Here is a 20931-nt window from a genome sequence, read left to right on the forward strand (position 1 = left end):
TCTGATTTTAAAAGAATGTTGTCTTCATTGTACTTCGTCAATTTAATACTGCCTATAATTACAGCTATTTATTTAATCATAAATTTAATTTTAATTTTAATGGGGAACATGAACAATAGGATTTAAAACCTCCATGCTTTTCCTCTTCCAAATCTGCCCAGCAAGTCAACATCGATGTGAGCATGGAACAGGACAATAACCACTAAATATATACATAATATAGATCAGTAAATATTAATACAATAATCGGCAGAAAATAACCATATTTAAAATTGAAAAAAGATATAACATGGCAATGATAATGTTAGAGGAAGTCTTTCATCAAACTTTTGTAATAATAAAATATATATTTATGCACACATAAAACACACATTCACAGCACACATTTCCTTTTCTTTAATGTTATTTACAATTATATAGTATCAACACATCTCTTGGTACCAGTGATGGGATTTCAAAATTTTTCTTGTCGGACATTTTACCGAATATAAAGAGACATAACTCTTTTCGTTATTTAAGCAGAAGACTTCATGCCACAATTAAAAATCACATGTCGACAAAATATGCAAATCCCGTACATAATAAAAATAGGTGAACCATTCAATCGTAACACTATAATTAAACATATCTCTGGTACCATCCAAACAAAGATGACCATATTATAAACATCCATTTGTAAATTAAAGATACATTATGGGAGATTAGATAACGAGTTGGCAGTTCTCATTATAATAGTTAAAAACTACATAATGTAAAGGCAACTTGCTGAAAATTTCAGTCAAATTGATCCACTATGAACCGAGAACCAAGCTGATGAAAGTTCCGCTTAGCCTCGATCATCATTACTGAAGTCGATAAGACAAAACTAATAGTCTTGATTATCCATTTAATCGTTAATCACGATGGAAAATTTTGCAGCAAATCGGACTGCAATCGAACAAATATCGCAGGGAAGCCTTGACATCGAGAGCTGATTATGGTCTGGATAAGTTAATTAATGTCTAATTAATGGTTTTTATAACATTTCAGGCCTAAAGAAAGACCTGCAATAGGCCGATTTTGCTCTTGCATAATGTATGTTTAAAATTAATTCTTTAGAGACATTTAATAACTGGATAGAGCAATAAACTAGAACACATACTTATGGAAAAACAATTACTGATTTAGAGTATTCTCTAAAGTTTTCAAGCATGTACAGTAACAAATGTGTAGGGCAATTATATATAGAGAAGCAAAAACAAAAATCAGAAACTACGCACGACAACAACAAGATCAAAGGCAGTGATTGTTCTTCTATACAATAAGTATGAGTTATAGTTTATATTAAAATTGATCATTATTAAATCAGTTGGTTTGTATAATCAATTCATTTCTAAAATACATCTTTGGTACCACACTAATAAATATGACCATACAATAAACATACATTTCTAAATTAAAATTGATCATTTTTAATTTTGATCAAGATGTTACTAACGTCATTTGAGAGATTTTGAACCCATTGTAAACTACAATATTGTGTAAGTTGGAAAATATATATTGGTCCTAAAATGGTTCAATTCCATTCAGTATTTACAAAGATACGATAAATTGAAAATTTCACAACATTCTACAGATTATATAAACAGGATACACCCAAAATTTACTTTGGTTAAAACAGTCTAGAATCGCATTAAACTTTTACATATAGGTGTTTAATCCTCTAATCTCCTAGATTTGATTTGGGATAATGATTTCATAATCAAACTAATTTATACCGATATTATTTTAAATTAAAAACTGTTTCTAAATAGATATTTATTATAATTACAATTAAATACAATTTAATTTAATAAATTCTGTCACAATATATCTTAATATAAATGGTTTTTAATTACAATTTAAATTCAAAATTTTTTGAGTATATACCTGAATTACATGAAATCTAGACACAGGTAAGAATGGTCACGATCGTCAACAACAATATGAGCAACAATTTAAATATAAATATAGGTATAATTGTTCTAAGGGAAACATGCAGAAAGCTATATTTCTTCCGAATTTCAAAAATCTACAGGAAGGCTAAGTATTAATATGATCGATTTTAATATTATTGGTTATAAAAACTAACAAACTAAATCACTACCAACTAATATGACATTTTTAATTAACCTTACTGTGAAATTAGACGGAAACTCAATTATTTATATATCTTACTGCCAACAGCTGAACCATCTTTTGCTATAATATATACCCCCCCCCCCCATCAAATAAACATGAACATTTTAATTCTCTAACACTTTCGATACATGGTGCCGGGTCAGCTGGTCATCTCAGACTACACACGCATATTCCAGGTGACAAGGGACCAAGATTAGTCTAGAATATTAACGTAAACAGTTAACAGAAGACCTAAATGATAAAAAACAATTGTCATCAAGTGGGACCCAGTCATCACACACTCCTTGAATTATCTGTAGGACCCTGGTTACCAGATCCAATTTTATTATTAGAACAGATATAGTAGAAATAGGGTTATACACTAAAAAAAAATATTCTTTGTCAATACCAAAAATAATTTCTCAGTAAGAAATAACATATTACAGGATGATAAGGCATTTAAACAATAAATGTCATCGTACATACTGTTATACATAATAAATAATATATCAACTTTTAATGTCATGATGTTTACAACAATTATTAATGTAAATATGTTTGTAACAGTGATATATTACAAGATAAGAACAAATACAATCAATTCTATTTCTGTCAATGCTAGTATATATACTAAAAAAAAAAAAATTCTTTAAAGGGACAGCCATGGTTTAAATATGTAATTAAATCAAGTTTTAAGTGTTTAAAAGTTTTGACAAGATATAGCGGATTGTCAAGTACCATTGCCATGATAATAAACAAAGTTTCGATTGTGAGTCCTTTATATTAAATGTTAATTGATTATATGGTGCGGATTGTCTAATTCATTTAATATCTCAGCCATCTGATGATCTAGAGAGCTGATTATGGGCTTTTTGACATGTAAATAAATGTCTAAATCATTAATTTATATAACATTTCGAGGCCGGAAAAAAAGGCCTGCAAAAAGGCAGATGTAGCTCTTACATAATGCATCCTTAACTGATATATAATATAATAATGCATCTTTAACGGATATATAATAAAGGCAATTATTACATAATGCATCTTTAAATAATTTTATATACTAAAACATATGATACCAATCCTTTAACCATGTTTAAACCACTTGTATGTTTTATTGAGCAGTGTGGCCACATTTTCTCTTAGAACAGATTAATAACATAATTTAGGGATGCTTGATTCGTCAGTCCGGAGCACTCGAATTAAATGAATTGCAATTGAGTGAAGTGGATTTCAGTCTTGTCACAGTTCTGTCAGTCCTGACAGTGGAGGTGGTGTGAGTACAAAATTGTGACTGGACACAACTAATATATGTCATCTGTCATGGTTGGTTGGGATATTTTCTTATGCAGTCAGGTTGTAACCCGAAAGTCCCCTTTTCACTCGATACTATTTTGGGGATTTGAAGAATTCAATTCCAGACTGTTTAATCGAGTATCCACGCAGTTAATGTAACGGGAGAATAATATACAACAAAACTTATAAATAGCTAACATTAAGTCAGGGTCAAGCTGGTTAACATAACTAAAACTAAGTCAGGTACAAGCTGGTTAACATAACTAAAAATAAGTCAGGGACAAGCTGGTTAACATAACTAAAACTAAGTCAGGTAAAAGCTGGTTAACATAACTAAAAATAAGTCAGGGACAAGCTGGTTAACATAACTAAAACTAAGTCAGGTAAAAGCTGGTTAACATAACTAAAAATAAGTCAGGGACAAGCTGGTTAACATAACTAAAACTAAGTCATGTACAAGCTAATTAACATTACTAAAACTAAGTTAGGGACGAGCTGGTTAACATAACTAAAGCTAAGTCAGGGACAAGCTAATTAACATAACACATAATATAAAATAAAATAGGAATATCAAAGACAGTAATATATTATAATTAATTCTACATATTGCATGTAAAGTACCTTTAAAACTTATAACTTGCTTGACTAGCCAAATAGGAGATATATACCAGAGCTTCTACTGTTTAATACTAATAAAAAAACAATAAAAATACTAAAGGTAAAATGCATATAATTTGGCTTTTTCTTGTCAACTGAGTCAGATTTTCAATGCCCGGATAATTTGTAAAGAACACTAAAACATGCTAATAATTATCCATGTATTATCCATGTACAATAATTATCTATGTACAATTTTAACAGTTATAAAGTATAAATGAATATTTGGTATTTTTCTCACTTGTGGCCAAATACTTTATAATAATACTAACAATAACTTGAATAAAAACACATTAAAACATATTCTCATCTCTATAATTAATACAACCTTATCATTCATTTCTAATAACTTTTATTACAGTCTATTGTTTCTGTTAACTTTATTACAGTAAATTGTTTTTAATGACTTTATTACAGTAAATTGTTTTTAATAACTTTATAACAGTAAATTGTTTTTAATAACTTTATTACAGTAAATTGTTTCCAATAACTTTATTACAACAAATTGTTTCTAATAACTTTATTACAATAAATTGTTTCTAATAACTTTATTACAAGTTGTTTCTAATAACTTTATTACAAGAAATTGTACTTGTTTCAATGGCATTTAATAATTCAACTGGATAAAAACAGGTCACAACTGTATGGAATACAATTACTCTGTATTACTGAGAGATGTTTGACTTGGCTTCTCTAGTTTTTATTAAATACCACTGTTTACTATTATTATTATTATAGTGCACCCTTTCATATAACATGTTCAGGGGCACTTCAATAATTCTCTTGCGCATAGGAGTCTTTAGCAGTGGGAGGAAACTGGAGGACCCAGAGAAAACCCACGAGGTTGGACAGGAGACCCTACTCCTTGTCACGTACAACCGGGGATTCGAAACCACGTTAGTTGACTCAATGACAGGCCTATACAGCGCGCATGTGCCAAACATGCAGCCCCCCTTGATTACCGTAAAACAAGAAATATTGACGCACTAAAACGCAGAATGAAATTAATGCATCTCTTCACTGAAAGAGAGATCAACGTTTTAAACAAAACCAAAAAGTGCCACGAAATTACTGCATTAGCACAATTTGCAATCATGGAAATGCCTAAATAAAATTTCATGGTTTATAGAAACGATTAAAGGCCTACATATACTTTCACTTGTAATCTTTTAGAGGTATTTAGGAATTAGATAAAGCAATGAACTATTATATAACACATACTTCTGGAAAAATAGCTACTAATATATATCTGCTCGAGGTAATACTCTTCAAAACTTCACCAAAATAAATTAGTATCTGTTTTCTTTAAGTATGTGGAATAGTTTATTACTTCAACTTGGCCCATGAAAATCACCCAATTCTCTTATAATCCGCAATAAATGTATAATGTGAATAATCTACTTCATCAAATACACAAACACAGAGAATTGTTTTAATGGAATTAAGTAGGTAAATTGGAAATACACAGAATACAATTCTATGGAAAATAATTACTGATTATCAATGAGCGATGTTATGATTCAGATTTTCCAGTCTTTCAATGGAATTAACAAGCCAACAATGAGGCTGATGTTCTCCACCACAACCCGAAAATAAATAGATGACGCATACTAATTATTTGCACATTTATCATTTTTCAAAAGTATCGAGCAATTAAACTGATTATCCAATCTTAGTCTGGGCAGAAAATGTTCTCGGTCAAACTCAGTCAAGATTTTGAAGTACCTTGTAGTGAAACTTTATACCAAGTTTCATCCCTCTCCATCAATTAGAATCAAAGTTATCTTGCCCTAAAGCATCAACCAATCAAATTCCTTATTTATGCACAGGCATTCACCTAATAAACACCCATACCAAGTTTGGACATTCTAGCTCAATTAGGAGAGTTGTTATTGTGTTCCAAAAAGTCTGATGGACGGACGGACAGACAGAATCCTAAAAAAACGTCGCTCGGTAATAAATCGTAATTGTATTCCACAGAATTATTTCTTATGTATAACAAACAGAATGATTTGGAAATCTGCTGGAATCTATTTAAACAAATATCACTGTTTTTACCTTAGCTATACTATATCTACCATATTGTTTAATACTCTAATACATCTTCTCAATGACCTAGTCTATAACAGACTAGACACAAATTACCAGTCCCTCACAGTAGATATTGTCCAGTATTGATTCGATCAAAGGCAGGATAAACATATGACATTAAACATATAATCTTTGGACTCCTTCCATCACACAATGAATTATTAGATGTAACAATAATTACTTCAAGTCACTCCCATTCTAACTCATCTGGATTATCTTGAGGCAACACTAACAATAGCTTCTGGAAAAACTGATTCACAAAATCTGAAAAATAGAGGAAATAAATCTCATAATTAATGTTTAGCTGATGGTGCTGTTTTTAATCTTATTTAATCCAAAGATTATCTAGTGATGATAATATTTTGATTTTGTTTTTTTAATTAAATGTTAAATAATCAATCTGAATACATATAAGCATGTCGTGAGAAATTTGATATTTTCTGAAAAGTGCAAATTACACAGGAGTCAGGTGTTAAAGTATTTATTCACTCTGTTTCATAACAAAACGATAGCTTGACCACAATAAATAAGTTAATGCTTTCTGATAACTACATTCTTTTGCACAAATAAAAACACACAAGAAAATGAAAGACTGAACCAAATATCAAAATTTGTTCAGTTTCTTTATTATCTTTTTTTAACACCAAATATAATTCTACTTGGGATGAACAATTAAAAGATGTGTATTATAGTTTAAAGAAAGCCTTTAACTTTAATTCTTTTCTACTTTTGAAACCTATTTGTGATATCAGATTTTATTCTAAGCTACCTGTTATATTTTACTTTTATTATAGTTTTATTTAGTTTTCCTATATTTATATTTCATTTTATTGCATGTTTTATTGACGTGTATTGTACAGCCCATCTGAACATGTTTTGTAAAAGATAAAACTCTATAAATAATAATAATAACTAGAACTGTGAGGCAGTAATGATGGGTTTCACCGGTGCCATGTTACTCTTGAACTGACATCACTACCCAAAACAATGAAAACGTTAAACACTTTTTGCGTGCGAGGGGCGGCCATTTTGTCAGGCAGTTTTGGTCTGATTTTCACAAAATGCTAATTCAGCCGTCATTATGGTGTAACGGTAAAATATTCAAACGTTTTTTTCAGTCGGATAAAAATTATGACCTCTATAGGGTCCACAAGCTAAAAACATGATTTTTCGTACAATCAGGGTCCATAATCCATGAAGTTACAGTCTGATACATGCCAATATCGAAAGGAACCAAGATCTTAGGGAGATAAACCAAAATTTCAAGTTTCGTTGAAATCAGATAAAAACTGTGACCTGTAGAGTGTCCACAAACAATTGTGGACGGACAGGGGCAACGACAATATACGTCCACATGAAAATGTGGGCGTATAAAAATGAATTAAGCATAGAATCATCTAATATATCGAGCGTTTACGTGTAGGATGACAGATGGCCGTATTTCTGACTTATCTTGACGGTGGAATGGATTCACAGACACACACATATATATCATGAATACATATGATTAAAATACATGAGTTTATCAGTAGAGATCTAGGAGTGCAGTTCGGTATTCAGGTAATCATTCACACGTCACTGACATTCTAACTCTTTGATTATTGAATCAGTCAAGAACTATTTATTTTGAAACCTTAAGGTGTCCAATTAGAAAAGAATTAGTAGACACAAAATTATTAAATAACTGGGAAAAACAATTTAGAGTAATGGGGTGTAAGCAGATGGGCCGTTTTGTCCCATATTAACTTTACCATGTCTTATAGCCACTGTTCTATAGCAATACATATTGTGGAATTTTTAATGTCTATTTGTTCTCTGCTGACCCTGTCACATACCAAACTAAGGTTGCCTGTCTACAGTTAGCTCCGCTTGAGAACAGACACTAAGCTAGTTGACCGACATTTAAAGTCCTAAATCGACCATTTTAGTTGAAAACAATAAGTAAACTTCGAGAATTTTTAGAAGTATTTATTCTGCTTCCATTCAATGGAATTCAATAGGTCTATTTAGTCTTTGTGTGTGTGTCAGGTGTGACACAGAGTAGAAGCGCAGTAGAAAACAATATACCGGTACTAGTTTTTGGATATGGCGGCCATTCAGGACAGAGATTTATTCTCGAAGTATGAAGTAGATGGATCTTTGTGTGTCATTGATATTTCCACGATTACAAAAATTCATACTTTTTGGGTAATTTCCATTATCAATTTACTTGTTATCAGTAGGAATTGTTGAAACATGTGGAAACTTTGTGTTTTACTGTTGGTGGGAGTATATCAAATTAACTCTCTAAAAATAGCTGCTTTCAACATCAGACGTCTTGGTGCACATGCTGTCAGTAATCATGATGCCTTACAGAGAATGATTCAGGTATAATACTCTTTTACAATCATTTTATTTTCCCAATTAAAACAGAATATTTAAAGGCACCTTGAGTCAGATTGCTCAAGAATCCAAATTAAAAGAATGCATGCTATAAAAGTGTGTTGTTTGTTAAAACCAAAAAATGGCTTGACAAAGAGTGGGCTGGCTTGTACGAACCAGCGGCTGCCAGGCAGGATACGCCCACATTTTGCAAGAGATGGATAGAGAACAAGCTAAACAAAAAGCGATTTTTCGTACAATCAGGGGCCATAATTCAGGAAGTTACGATCCGATATGCGCAAATATCGATGGGAACCGAGATCTTTGGGTTATAAATTAATATTTCAAGTTTCATCAAAATCAGAAGAAAATTGTCACCTCTAGAGGGTCCACAACCTTGATATACCATATTTTTATGCTATTTGATTACAGGGGGCGGCCATTTTGTCTGTCAGTTTTTGTACAATTTTCACGAAATTCGAAATCATCCTTAGGGTGTAAAGGTGATATATTCAAACGTTTTTTTAAATCGGATAATAATTGTGACCTCTAGAGGGACCTCAAGCTAAAACACGATTTTTCTTACAATCAGGGGCCATAATTCAGTAAGTTACAATCCGATATGCGCAAATATCGAAAGGATCCAAGATCTTTGGGTTATAAACTTATATTTTAAGTTTCATCAAAATAGGATTATAGGGTCCACAAGCTAAAAACGTGATTTTTCGTACAATTAGGGGCCATAATCCATGAAGTTTCGATCCAATACATGCCAATATCGAAAGCAACCGAGATCTTTTGGAGATAAACCTATATTTCAAGTTTCGTCAAAATCAGATAAGAATTGTGACATGCAGAGTGACCACATACAAATTGTGGACGGACAGAAAATGTGGGCATATAAAAAGGTAGCAGGATTATTATTATCTGTGCGACTCCTGGCAGGTTGGTATTTAATGATCAATTACCGCTGACTACCACTGACTACCAAGAGTGTTTATCCAGTTTTGGATAAATGTAGTAATATCTGAATTACAGATTGTTGGAAGGTATGATATTGCTGTTATTGAAGAAGTTATGGATTTAACTGGTATTGGTCAAATAGTCAGTGGATTAAACAGGTAAACTTAATATACCTTTATTATTACATTAATTACAAACTAAAGGTAATAAAGCATCCCAATGGACAATTTATCATAATATGCATTTGTTAGGTGGTCAGGTAAAACGAAGAACTTTGTTTTTAATGATATATGTTTTAGTTTTTATGTGGAGATACACTTGGTTAGAGAGAGAGAGAAAGAGACAGACAGACAGAGAGAGAGTGAATGGGTTTAACGTCCACTCCACACAAACTAGGTCATTTTGGGACTAACATATGGTTCAGGAGTCTTTAGCAGTGGGAGGAAACCGGAGGACCTGGAGAAAACCCACGAGGTTGGACAGGCAACCATACTCCTTGTCACGTACAACCATGGAATCGAAACCACGCCAGTTGACTCAATAACAGTCCTTATGATACAGCGCACTCGCGCTAACCATTCGGCCATACAACCACCCTGCACTTGGTTAGGTGTTTTGATTTTGTCTTTAAACTTTTCATATTGCAGTCAACATGGAACAACACATTATCGCTATATCCACAGTGATAAGATCGGAAGAACATCTTATAAAGAATATTATGGCTTTATATACAGGTAACTAGCTCATATCTCGACTAACGATATTATTTACAGGTAACTAGCTCATATCTCGACTAACGATATTATATACAGGTAACTAGCTCATATCTCGACTAACGATATTATATATGTGTTAGTTTAGTAATTCAGGTGTGTGGACAGATCTTTAGAGAAGTGGGCGAAACTGAAGAACAAAAAGAAAAATCAGTTTAAGGCGTACCGTGCCCACGAGTCGCATGGATAATAGATATTATGATCTACAGCACGTAATAGACAACTGGTCCCCACCTCACCCTTTGTAGGTAAAAGACAAAAGGTGGTGCTATAGGGTTATATTCATTTTCATCCGACCGTATTCAACAATATTTTTTCTTAATAGGCCATTTTGTACAAAAGTACAAAGCAAGTGTGTCAGCTACGTGAACTCACCAACAGGGCCCTCACAAGCCTATGTAGCGCCCCCACCCCCCTTGCATACTGCAACTGAATTGTCCATTACCTGCGCTCAGTTGACTTGAGTGGCACCCCCCCCCCCCTTGCATACTGCAACTGAATTGTCCATTACCTGCACTCAGTTGCTCTTTTATGATTAGAGAAATTTTTATACTTTTGACACTTTATCGAAATAACTATTTATTAAATTAACTTATATGTAGAGGTTTTAGGTTTATTTCCCCTTCAATTCTCCATTTGATCGAAAAACCTGTAATATATCTTGGAAAATCAGAATTCTACCCTCTCTATTAGCTGGATTATGAACTGGTTTACACCGGTTTAGGGGAAGCAAAGGCCGATGATTTGCTATCTCAGCCTCCAAGGGGGTTAGGCAACACTTTGAATATTTCTCGTATGCACTAAGATAATTTACCGTCTCCCAAGAAGTGTAGCCCCCGGGCATATGAACCCCCCCCCCCCTAATGTGAGGGCCCTACTCATCAAATGAAAAGTAATGCTATGTATTCTCAGAGAGTACAGAACAATTGTTGGATATGAGAGACAAGACTGATTTTCAATTGTAGATCTGACCTGGTGAGTGTAAAGAAAACCTATCAATATAATGATGTAAATGATTGGTTCGAGAGAGAACCATTTTCTGTACTCTTCCATGTGCCAACAGCTTGTAAGTAAAACATATAGTAAAATTACTTGCCAGTTCAAGGTGATTTTCAAGATAAATCTGTTCTTTGATTGGCATTTAGTAATTGAACATATTAACACAAGGTACAATTTTATGGATACACAATTACTGAGTTTAATACTAGGCGACCTTTCAACAAGGATACTCTTGTCTTTATCAAGCCAATGATACAGGTATGTGAATAGTAGGCAAATATATACAGAATATGCCACAAAGATATATTTGCCTACTATTCACATACCTGTGTTTATTATATATAAAAATGAAGATTTACATTCCTATATTATCCTATATTCGGTGATTATTCAATATTATTTCCAGCTCTAACAGACTTTGTGATAACTGGCATACATATCAAACCCTCTGATGCTCCAAATGAGATAAGTCATTTACCAACAGTTTATAAGGCTGTATCTTCAGCTTTATCCAATAAGGTAATGTTCAGCGTAATTACACTGATAACTTTTAGTTATTGAGCATGTATGCAGGTATTTTGTTCCGTTTATTTTTCAGTTGTTTATTCAATTTGATCTTGGTCTACAGATATTGCCTGGTTGTACAGTTGACAAGGCGTAGTGACAAGGCGTAGGGTCGCTTGTACAACCTCGTGGGTTTTCTTCGGGTCCTCCGGTTTCCTTCCACTGCTAAAGACCCCTAAGCGCAAGCGAAAAATCAAACTATACATTGTTTGTGTGGAGTGGAGTTCCCTCCCTCCCTCTCCCTCTCTGATATTGCTTAAAACAAGAACTTGTGATTGGGAGAATATTGTCTCATGTTGACACTATGTTTATCACTGTTGTAGACCTGGTGGTGGTGGTGGTGGTGGTGGTTTTATTCAGAATGTAATCAGTGATTAGAAAACTGATTGTAGTTACCTGTTCTTTAAGAATGTGATGATTGTGGTTATATATTTTTTCAGAATGTAATGATCGCTGGTGATTATAATGTGGTTATATATTTTTTCAGAATGTAATGATCGCTGGTGATTACAATGCTGATTGTAGTTATTTGAGTGCGAAAAAATTATCCTCTAATCCTCTATACACAGACCAAAGTTTTACCTGGTTAATATCCAGTACTGTAGATTCTACTGCTAGTCATCACACAAACTGTGCTTATGATAGGTAACTAGTAAAACCATACTTGACCATACAAACTGTGCTTATGATAGGTAACATACTATAGTAAAATCATACAAACTGTGCTTATGATAGCTAACATGTAAAACCATACAAACTGTGCTTATGAGGAAACATACTATAGTAAATGAAATGAAATGGGGTTTAACCCATTACTGTTCTGCTCCGAACTGGGCTAATGAAGATGGGCATACGCCATACAGTGTGCTATGAGGGAAATTTTGCCCGCACAGCGGCACTACGGCCTACTCTTATATCGAATTCCAACTGTCAAGGGATCTTTTACGTGCACGCCAAAGTGTACACAGGACCTCGGTTTTTCGTCCCATCTGAACGACTAGACAGTTATCCTTGTCAGGCCCTCCATCCTATATCACTGACAAGGGGGAACCACGCCGGAAAATCTGGATGAACTGTGGTATGAAGTGGGGTCTGAGAGCTTGATCGATGAAGAACACTGCTGTCGATGCCGCCTCCTCTCCCTGGACCAAGATTTTGGTACTCCATAGGACCCACTCTCTGGTTCAGGCCGATTCCACCCCAAACCATTATGCTTGGACCTCCCCACGAGTCTCGTTCCTTGACACATTGGTCAGAATAACGCTGGCCACATCAACGCCATATTCTGGTCCTGCCATCTGCAGTTGATACGCAATACTGACTCTCATCTGCGAACAGAACAGTTCTCCATTGCCTGTGACGCTGTGACGTTATTGGGCAAACTGTAGACGTTCAAGTCGATGGTGAGTGGTGAGGATCGGTCCACGGTAAGGTCTACGGCAATAGATGTTCTCCATGGTGAGACGTCGGTGCACTGTATCGGTACTGATCGGTCTTCCGTGATTTTCCACTGTCTGAGGTACTGTCTCAGATGCCTGTGTGAACGGATTCTGCACGTTCTGTCGCACAACATGGCAGTCTTGTCGCCTTGTGGTAACCCTTGGTCTACCAGTTAGGGGGCAATCATCCGTGCCCGTGGTGTTGGTGGCCTGAAGGAATTGCTGAATCCTGTAGAAGGTCCGAACATTGACCGAGAAGTGATTGGCAACGACGTGGGCAGTGTGGCCAGTGTCGGGTCTTCCAAACGCCTGGTTCCTCTGAGCTGTCGTGAGTCATGGCATGCTGACGTTGTAGTGTTAATGATTCAACCAGGTATGGGGGTGCATTTTATAGGACTGTTCCCGGTGAACAGCACGTGAAAATTGCTTGCTATTTCTTCAATTTCTAATTAAAATGGTTAAAATACAACAGCCTGGAACAGGCAGTAACATATTGAATATTATATTCCAGATTTGTAGTAGCTGGTGATCAATTCAAGGAAGCTATTGTTCCACACAGTGCTAAAGCCTATAATTATGAAACAGGATTACATCTAACATTTGATGAGGTACCTTCAAATTTTACAATATAGCAATCGTAATACTTTGATATAGGTGTTTATTAAGTTCACAATTAATATTGTCAGTCTCACCATAGTGGCAATAAATTCATCATTTTAAAATGAATAAAGAATACTAGTAATGCTGAAATGAAATGGGGTTTAACGTCCTACTGTTTTGCTCCGAACTGGGCTAATGAAGACGGGCATACGCCATACAGTGTGCTATGAGGGAAATTTTGCCCGGACAGCGGCACTACGGCCTACTCTTATATCGAATTCCAACTGTCAAGGGATCTTTTACGTGCACACCAATGTGTACACGGGACCTCGTTTTTTTGTCTCATCCGAATGATTAGACAGCTGTCTTTGTCAGGCCCTCTGTCCTGCATCACTGACAAGGGGGAACCACGCCGGAAAATCTGGATGAACTTTCTCGGCCAATGCAGGGATCGAACACCCAACCTCCAGGCTAGCGAGCCAGCATCTTACCCACTTAGCCACCGTGAATAAAGAATACTAGTAATGATACAAATTCAAATTTTATCTATTTCAGGCATGGGCAGTAAGTGATCACTATCCAATTGAACTAGAAATGAAAGATTCAGTAGATATTGTTGGCTAAATAAAAAAGATATAACAAGGGGCGTGTTCTAGAATTTGATGGTCCGAGCTGGCGACAATGTCAAGTTTGGTGTGTGGTCTTGGGGATTACCTTGATCATTTATGTGCATATACATTAGAGTGGAGTACAGCCAAAACGACAGCAATATCTCGCACGTTTGTTTATTTTGACACGCCGCCCCAGGAATCATGAATGATCGCTGCCAAACAGTTTCTGTGGTGGGGTAGGTACCCTTGACAGACCTCTCTAGAATGGCACATGTAATCCCACATATTTTCTACAGGGTGACCCAAAAATAAGTTCCATTTCAGCATTTAAATTTTAATTGTTCTACATTAGGAGGGAATCCTTCTGGGCCAACTCGTAGAAAACCAGGAAAATTCTTGATATACTAATACATGTATTTCGTATAAGGCAAAAAACTAACAGTTGGTAACTTCACACAAGAATTGTGGCCTGTAGACAACACACAGACACACAAAAAGAAAATGGGCGTGGCTCTGCCACTAGGGGTTGGGCATGCCCCCCAAACCATACGGATGTTCCTTAGGGTACAAAGAATAAGTATGCAAAGTTTCAAGATGATACGTTAAGAAATGCAGCCTGTAGACTACAAACAAACAAATACAAGAAAAGGGCTAGGCTCTGCCCCTGGGAATCGGGCATGTACCAAAAAAATATAGGGATCATACATAGGGCATAAGGCATAAGTATGTAAAGTTTCAGGATGATCACTTAAGAATTGTGGCCTGTAGGTGACACACAGACACACAAAAAGAAAATGGGCGTGACTCTGCCCCTGGGGGTTGGGCATGCACCCCGAACGATAGAGATGTTCCTTATGGTACAAAGAATAAGTATGCAAAGTTTCAAGATGTTACGCTAAGAAATGCAGTCTGTAGACGACAAACAAACAAATACAAAAAATCGTTGTGGCTCTGTCCCTGGGGGTCGGGCATAAGTATAAGTATGTAAAGTTTCAAGATAATCACTTAAGAATTGTGGCCTGACGCACACAGACACACACACATACAGGGGCGACGGCAATAAAAAACCTAGCCCGAGATTTTTTTTGCCTTTTGTAGGGCCATTTATCTTGATCTATCAGATTTGCAAAAATTAACATTTGCTACCGAAAAGATGTTCTGACTCGTCAAAATCAGAGTTTTTCAGCAAAATTGCAAAAAGCTAAGCAGTGAGAAACCCTAATAAGAATAATTTTAACAAAAACAATAATGTTTCACACAAGCTATGCAGTGTGAAAGCCTAATAATAAACTACTTACTAATCTTAGATTGAATAACTTTAGGTTTCTTTTGCCACCTGTTGCCAAATATATATAATACTGCTCCAACTCCTACAATACACAGAGCCATAAAACTCTCGGTTGGTTTCTGATAGAATGTTAATATAACTATAGCAAAACTGATCAAACACAGCATCAGTGGCAGTACTATAGGTACCTGAAAATATAGAAAACTTTATGAGATCTAATTTACAAAGGGAGTTGGGTGGTTCAGTGGTTTGTAGAGGACAAGGAGTAGGATCACCTGCAGGCTTTCTCCATGTCCTCCAACTGCTTGAGATCCATTGCCTCAGAAAATTATTGAAATATTGAACCATATGTTACTCTGAAAATGAGAGAGAGAGAGAGAAATGGGGTTTAACATCCACTCGAAACAAATTAGGTCATTTCGGGAGTAACATATGGTTTAATTTTATTTCAATAATGTGCTTGTGCGTAGGGGTCTTTAGCAGTGGGAGGTTGGACAGGCGACCTTACTCCTTGTCAGGCCCCAGATACAATGCGCACACGCTAACCATTCGGCCATCCGCCCCTCCAGTAGTTGTTTCTAGAAGAAGTTAAATACTATTTATATGTCTTGTCTGTTGTTTATTCATAGGTATATGCAATTTCTTTTCTTGCTACATTGAATCTACCTTTCACTATTCCCATGTCGAATGTCACATATAAGAGATATTTAAAAATACAAAAATCAGCATTTTTTCCATAATCAAGGTTGCCTGTCCAACCTTGTGGGTTTTCTCCGGGTCCTCCGGTTACCTCCCAGTGCTAAAGACCCCTACGCGCAAGCGAATTATTGAAATAAAATTAAAAACCATATGTTAGTCCCGAAATGACCTAGTTTGTGTCGAGTGAACGTTAAACCCCATTTCTCTCTCTCTCCCATAATCAAGGTCTGTGGTCTAAGGGGAGACAACTGGTGCAAGTTATCTCCCTTTATTCTACACACAAAGTTGAATTATATCATTAATTATAAAGTTAATTCTATAATGCACTTAAGAAATATTTAAAAAAAACCAAACAATTCTGCAACCCAACAATTGATAAGATCAAGCTGAAATTATGTAATATAATTTAAAATACTAGTCAATTTCCTGCAGCAGTTGATACATTTTTCCTTTTGTTCTCCTCAAGTTTCAATATGGCACAGGAAAATGACAGCTTGTCAGATATAGATTCGCTCTGAAAGTTCTTCCAATATAGAATATAGATTTATTAAACTATTTCAGTAATCTTAGGCCTTCTTTCCTGTAGGGCAGATTGCACATTTTTGCTTTCCAGGTAATGTAGGACTTTTTGTAAGAAGTTTGAATTATATTTGGTTCACTCAGAAAAACACATCGACATAAGCGTTGTCATGAATAGCCTAAAGCAAAACAGGTGTGACAACTGCTTATGAAGGCCATAGCTGTACATTCTAGAAAAAGGCCAGTGTGTTTGAATTTGTAGCCGCCTGGATTGTAGTTTAATTAGGAAATAAACTAAAATGAAATAGGGTTAAACACTGTTCTGCTCTGACTGGGCTAACGAAGACAGGCATACGCCATACAGTGTACTATGAGGGAAATTTTGCCCAGGCAGTGGCACTATGGCCTACTCTTATATCGAATTCCAACTGCCAAGGGAACTTTTACGTGCATGTCAATGTATACATAGGACCTCAGTTTTTCGTACAATCCAAACGACCAGACAGCTATCCTTGTCAGGCCATCCGTCTTTTTAGAAACCAACATGCCCTTACTAATGTACTTCTGAACAAGGGAGTGAAGACCTTCATTGGTATTTTTGGTTGATATACCCTGACACCTTTTCAATAAAGCTTTGGGCAATATCTATTAACAGAGTTGTTCAGAGAGAGAGAGAGAGAGAGAGAAATGGGGTTTAATGCCCACTCGACACAACTAGGTCATTTCGGGACTAACATATGGTTTAATTTTATTTCAATAATTCGCTTGCGCATAGGGGTCTTTAGCAGTGGGAGGAAACCGGAGGACCCAGAGAAAACCCACTAGGTTGGACAGGCGACCCTACTCCTTGTCACATACAAACAGGGATTCGAAACCACGCCAGTCGACTGAATGACAGACTTTATGATACAACGCGCACGATAACCATTCAGCCATCCAACCCCCCAGAGGTGTTCAGAGTTCAGTGTTAAACACTCAATGATGATAATAAAATATGCAAATTAATTCTACAAGACTTACTTTAATTGGTCTGACAAGATCGGGTTCCTTGAATCGTAAATAAACTTGACCAGCAAACACCATGGTCAAAACAGACGCAAAACCAAACCCTTCCATTTCAATTAGAAACCAGATATCATTAGATGTTTGGAAACAAATCGTGAGACCAAGCTGAAAGATAAAAACAGATCAATAGACCAAGCTGAAAGAATAGTTAACATGATTGAATAATCGATTCGAAAGGTTAAAGTTTTCAACTGTTAAATTTCTTTAAAGGTTAAAGTTCAAATGTTATTTTTCTTTACAGGTGAAATTCAACTGTTAATTTCCTACATGTGAAAGTTCAACTGTTAAATTTTCTAAGTAATACAATATTATAAATCACAAATAATTAATTTGTTTCAACTCATCCTAATTTCTGTTCTTTGCATATATTAAATAAAGGCTAAGTAGCAACAAGTATATACTGCTAATCACTATCAATGCCATTTGAGAAACACTCTTCTCAAACACAAGCATGTTAAATCAATTCAACCCATATTAAACTATTTATTTTATAAAACCAAAACCACATCTTATGATCAAATAACAGCAAAGACCTGCAATTTGAGAGAGAGAGAGAGACAGACAGACAGACAGATGGGGTTTAACATCCACTCGGCACAAACTAAATCATTTCATGACTAACATATGGTTCTATTTCATTTCAATAATTCGCTTGCGTGTAGGGGTCTTTAGCAGTGGGAGGAATCTAGAGGATAACCCAAGAGGTTAGACAGGCAGGCGACCCTAAATCTTCTCACATACAAAGGGGGAATCGAAACCACGCCAACTGTCTCAATGACAGATCTTATGATGCAACGCACACACGCTAACCATTCGGCCATCTACATGTAACCCCCCACCTGCAATCTGAAGTGCAGCAGAAACAATGGATTTGTTAGTATTTATTGCCCTTCTGGTTTGCATTCTGCCATTAATATATTGTTTGAGTACTTACAATAACAAGTAATGAAGACATTGGTGTTAGATATTTATACTGTATCATTGACATAAACTGAGGCATGTGATTATTCTTAGCACCAATAAAGAACAGTCTGAAAAACAAAAATATATAATTCTATTAACAAAGAATTGTAATGTCAGTCACCCAGGTGTTGACAAGTTCTACAAAATCAAATTAACTGCTATATTTTACTTAGGTTACCAAGATTTGAAATCAAATTAACTGCTACAATTTACTAAGGTTACCAAGATTTAAGATCAATTTAACTGCCATTATTTACTTAGGTTACCAAGATTTGAAATCAAATTAACTGCTACAATTTACTAAGGTTACCAAGATTTAAGATCAATTTAACTGCCATTATTTACTTAGGTTACCAAGATTTGAAATTAAATTAATTGCTATAATTTACTCTAAGGTTACCACGATTTAAGGTCAAATTAACTGCTATTATTTACCAACGTTACTAAGATTTTATTAACTGCTATAATTTACTAAGGTTACCAAGATTTAAGGTCAAATAACTGCTATAATTCAACTAAGGTTACCAAGCTTTGAAATGAAACTTAAAAATTGTTGATCATCTTTCAAATTCATGCTAACTACAACATTGCGAAAAATGAATCTCTATAAGAAATAATGAGACCCAAGTTCACAAATCATTCTCAGGCCTAAGTAAAAATATACTAAAAATTGTTCACCTTTATAAAACTTTTGTTTTAATGTATCAAATACATCAATAAGAAACTATGTGCAAAGTTTTGTTTTTCTGGATCAAAGATATTTCTCATAAACAGTGATTGAAATTTTAGTAAATTCTTAACTTGAGTCTGAGAATGCTTTGTGAACTTGGGGCCAGAGTTCAAACCATGATTCAACTGAATTGACAAAGATATTTCGCAAAATTTGGCATCATCTGCTGACAACACAAAAAAAACAGCGACACACCGAGGCTACTTTTCATAGTTAAAGTACTTGATTTGTAAAAGAATCAAATTACCTGGACATAGAAAGAGCTGTTCCATTCATTGTACCACAGACTGATACAGCGATTAATATAGGTATCAACCATGCCATTACACCCATCGTCTGACCGGCAAATGTCTGTCAAAAAAAAATTATACACAATTAAAAAATTATACAGTGGCAGAATATTCAATTCCAATTTTCAGATCTGGCCACAAGTTCACAAAGCATTCTCAGACTTAAGTTAAGAATTTACTCAACTTTCAATCACTGTTTATGAGAAATATCTTTGATCCAGAAAGACAAAACTTTGCACATAGTTTCTTATTGATGTATTTGATACATTAAAACAACAAAAGTTTTATAAAGAGCTATATAGTTTAGTTAAAATTAGGCCAACAATTTTGAATAAATTCTTAACTTAAGTCTGAGAATGCTTTGTGAACTCGGGGTATTTATTTAGTTTCTGAAATATACTGAGACCCATTAAAAACGTAGCACTTTTATAACTGGATGATTTTAAACTTTGTTTGAGCAATATACACTATCATGTACTGTAACAACATCGAATCACAATGCTAATTTTTTCTGTGTTTGAGAAAATTGATCTCTTCTTGTGTATTTACATGACAAAGAGAAGATCCCTCACACGATTTAAATATCAAGTACAACAAATCAAAATTGAATTCGACGAAATAGTAAATGTTGAAAATCATGATTTATTGGTATAAAATATGGCTTTTAAAAACTTAGGGTCAGTACATACACCTCCATCTTCAATAGAAGACTTGATCTAGCTTTAAATCTGTACATTGTATTAAGCCCTTCACGTATTACCCTGCATATTTCGGCACTAATTTCAATTGGCTACTGACCCAGCTGGGGGGCGTATAAGATTCTGCGATCATCGAGAATACCAAGTCAGCACATTCCAGCAAAAATGTCTACCTGTGATAATCGA

The 20931-nt window shown here is 35.0% G+C and overlaps 1 protein-coding gene across 2 annotated transcripts; it reads left to right on the plus strand.

The window, feature by feature from the left end:
- Positions 1–683: 683 nt before the first annotated feature.
- On the plus strand, positions 684–14541 carry LOC126830180 (deoxyribonuclease-1). 2 transcript variants are annotated; one of them, XM_056102677.1, is made up of 9 exons: positions 684–979; positions 8403–8550; positions 9583–9665; positions 10155–10241; positions 11246–11346; positions 11686–11798; positions 12331–12488; positions 13794–13890; positions 14438–14541. In XM_056102677.1, the coding sequence occupies exons 2-9, from the start codon at positions 8419–8421 to the stop codon at positions 14504–14506; spliced, it is 840 nt and encodes a 279-aa protein (XP_055958652.1). In that variant the 5' UTR covers positions 684–979; positions 8403–8418; the 3' UTR covers positions 14507–14541. The 2 variants fall into 2 exon arrangements, with proteins under 2 accessions (XP_055958652.1, XP_050416451.1); XM_050560494.2 differs by lacking the exon at positions 684–979 and adding an exon at positions 7723–7743.
- The last annotated feature ends 6390 nt before the right edge of the window (positions 14542–20931 follow it).

This window comes from Patella vulgata, chromosome 8 (assembly GCF_932274485.2).
Source record: "Patella vulgata chromosome 8, xgPatVulg1.2, whole genome shotgun sequence".
In the NCBI taxonomy this organism is placed as follows: domain Eukaryota; kingdom Metazoa; phylum Mollusca; class Gastropoda; family Patellidae; genus Patella; species Patella vulgata.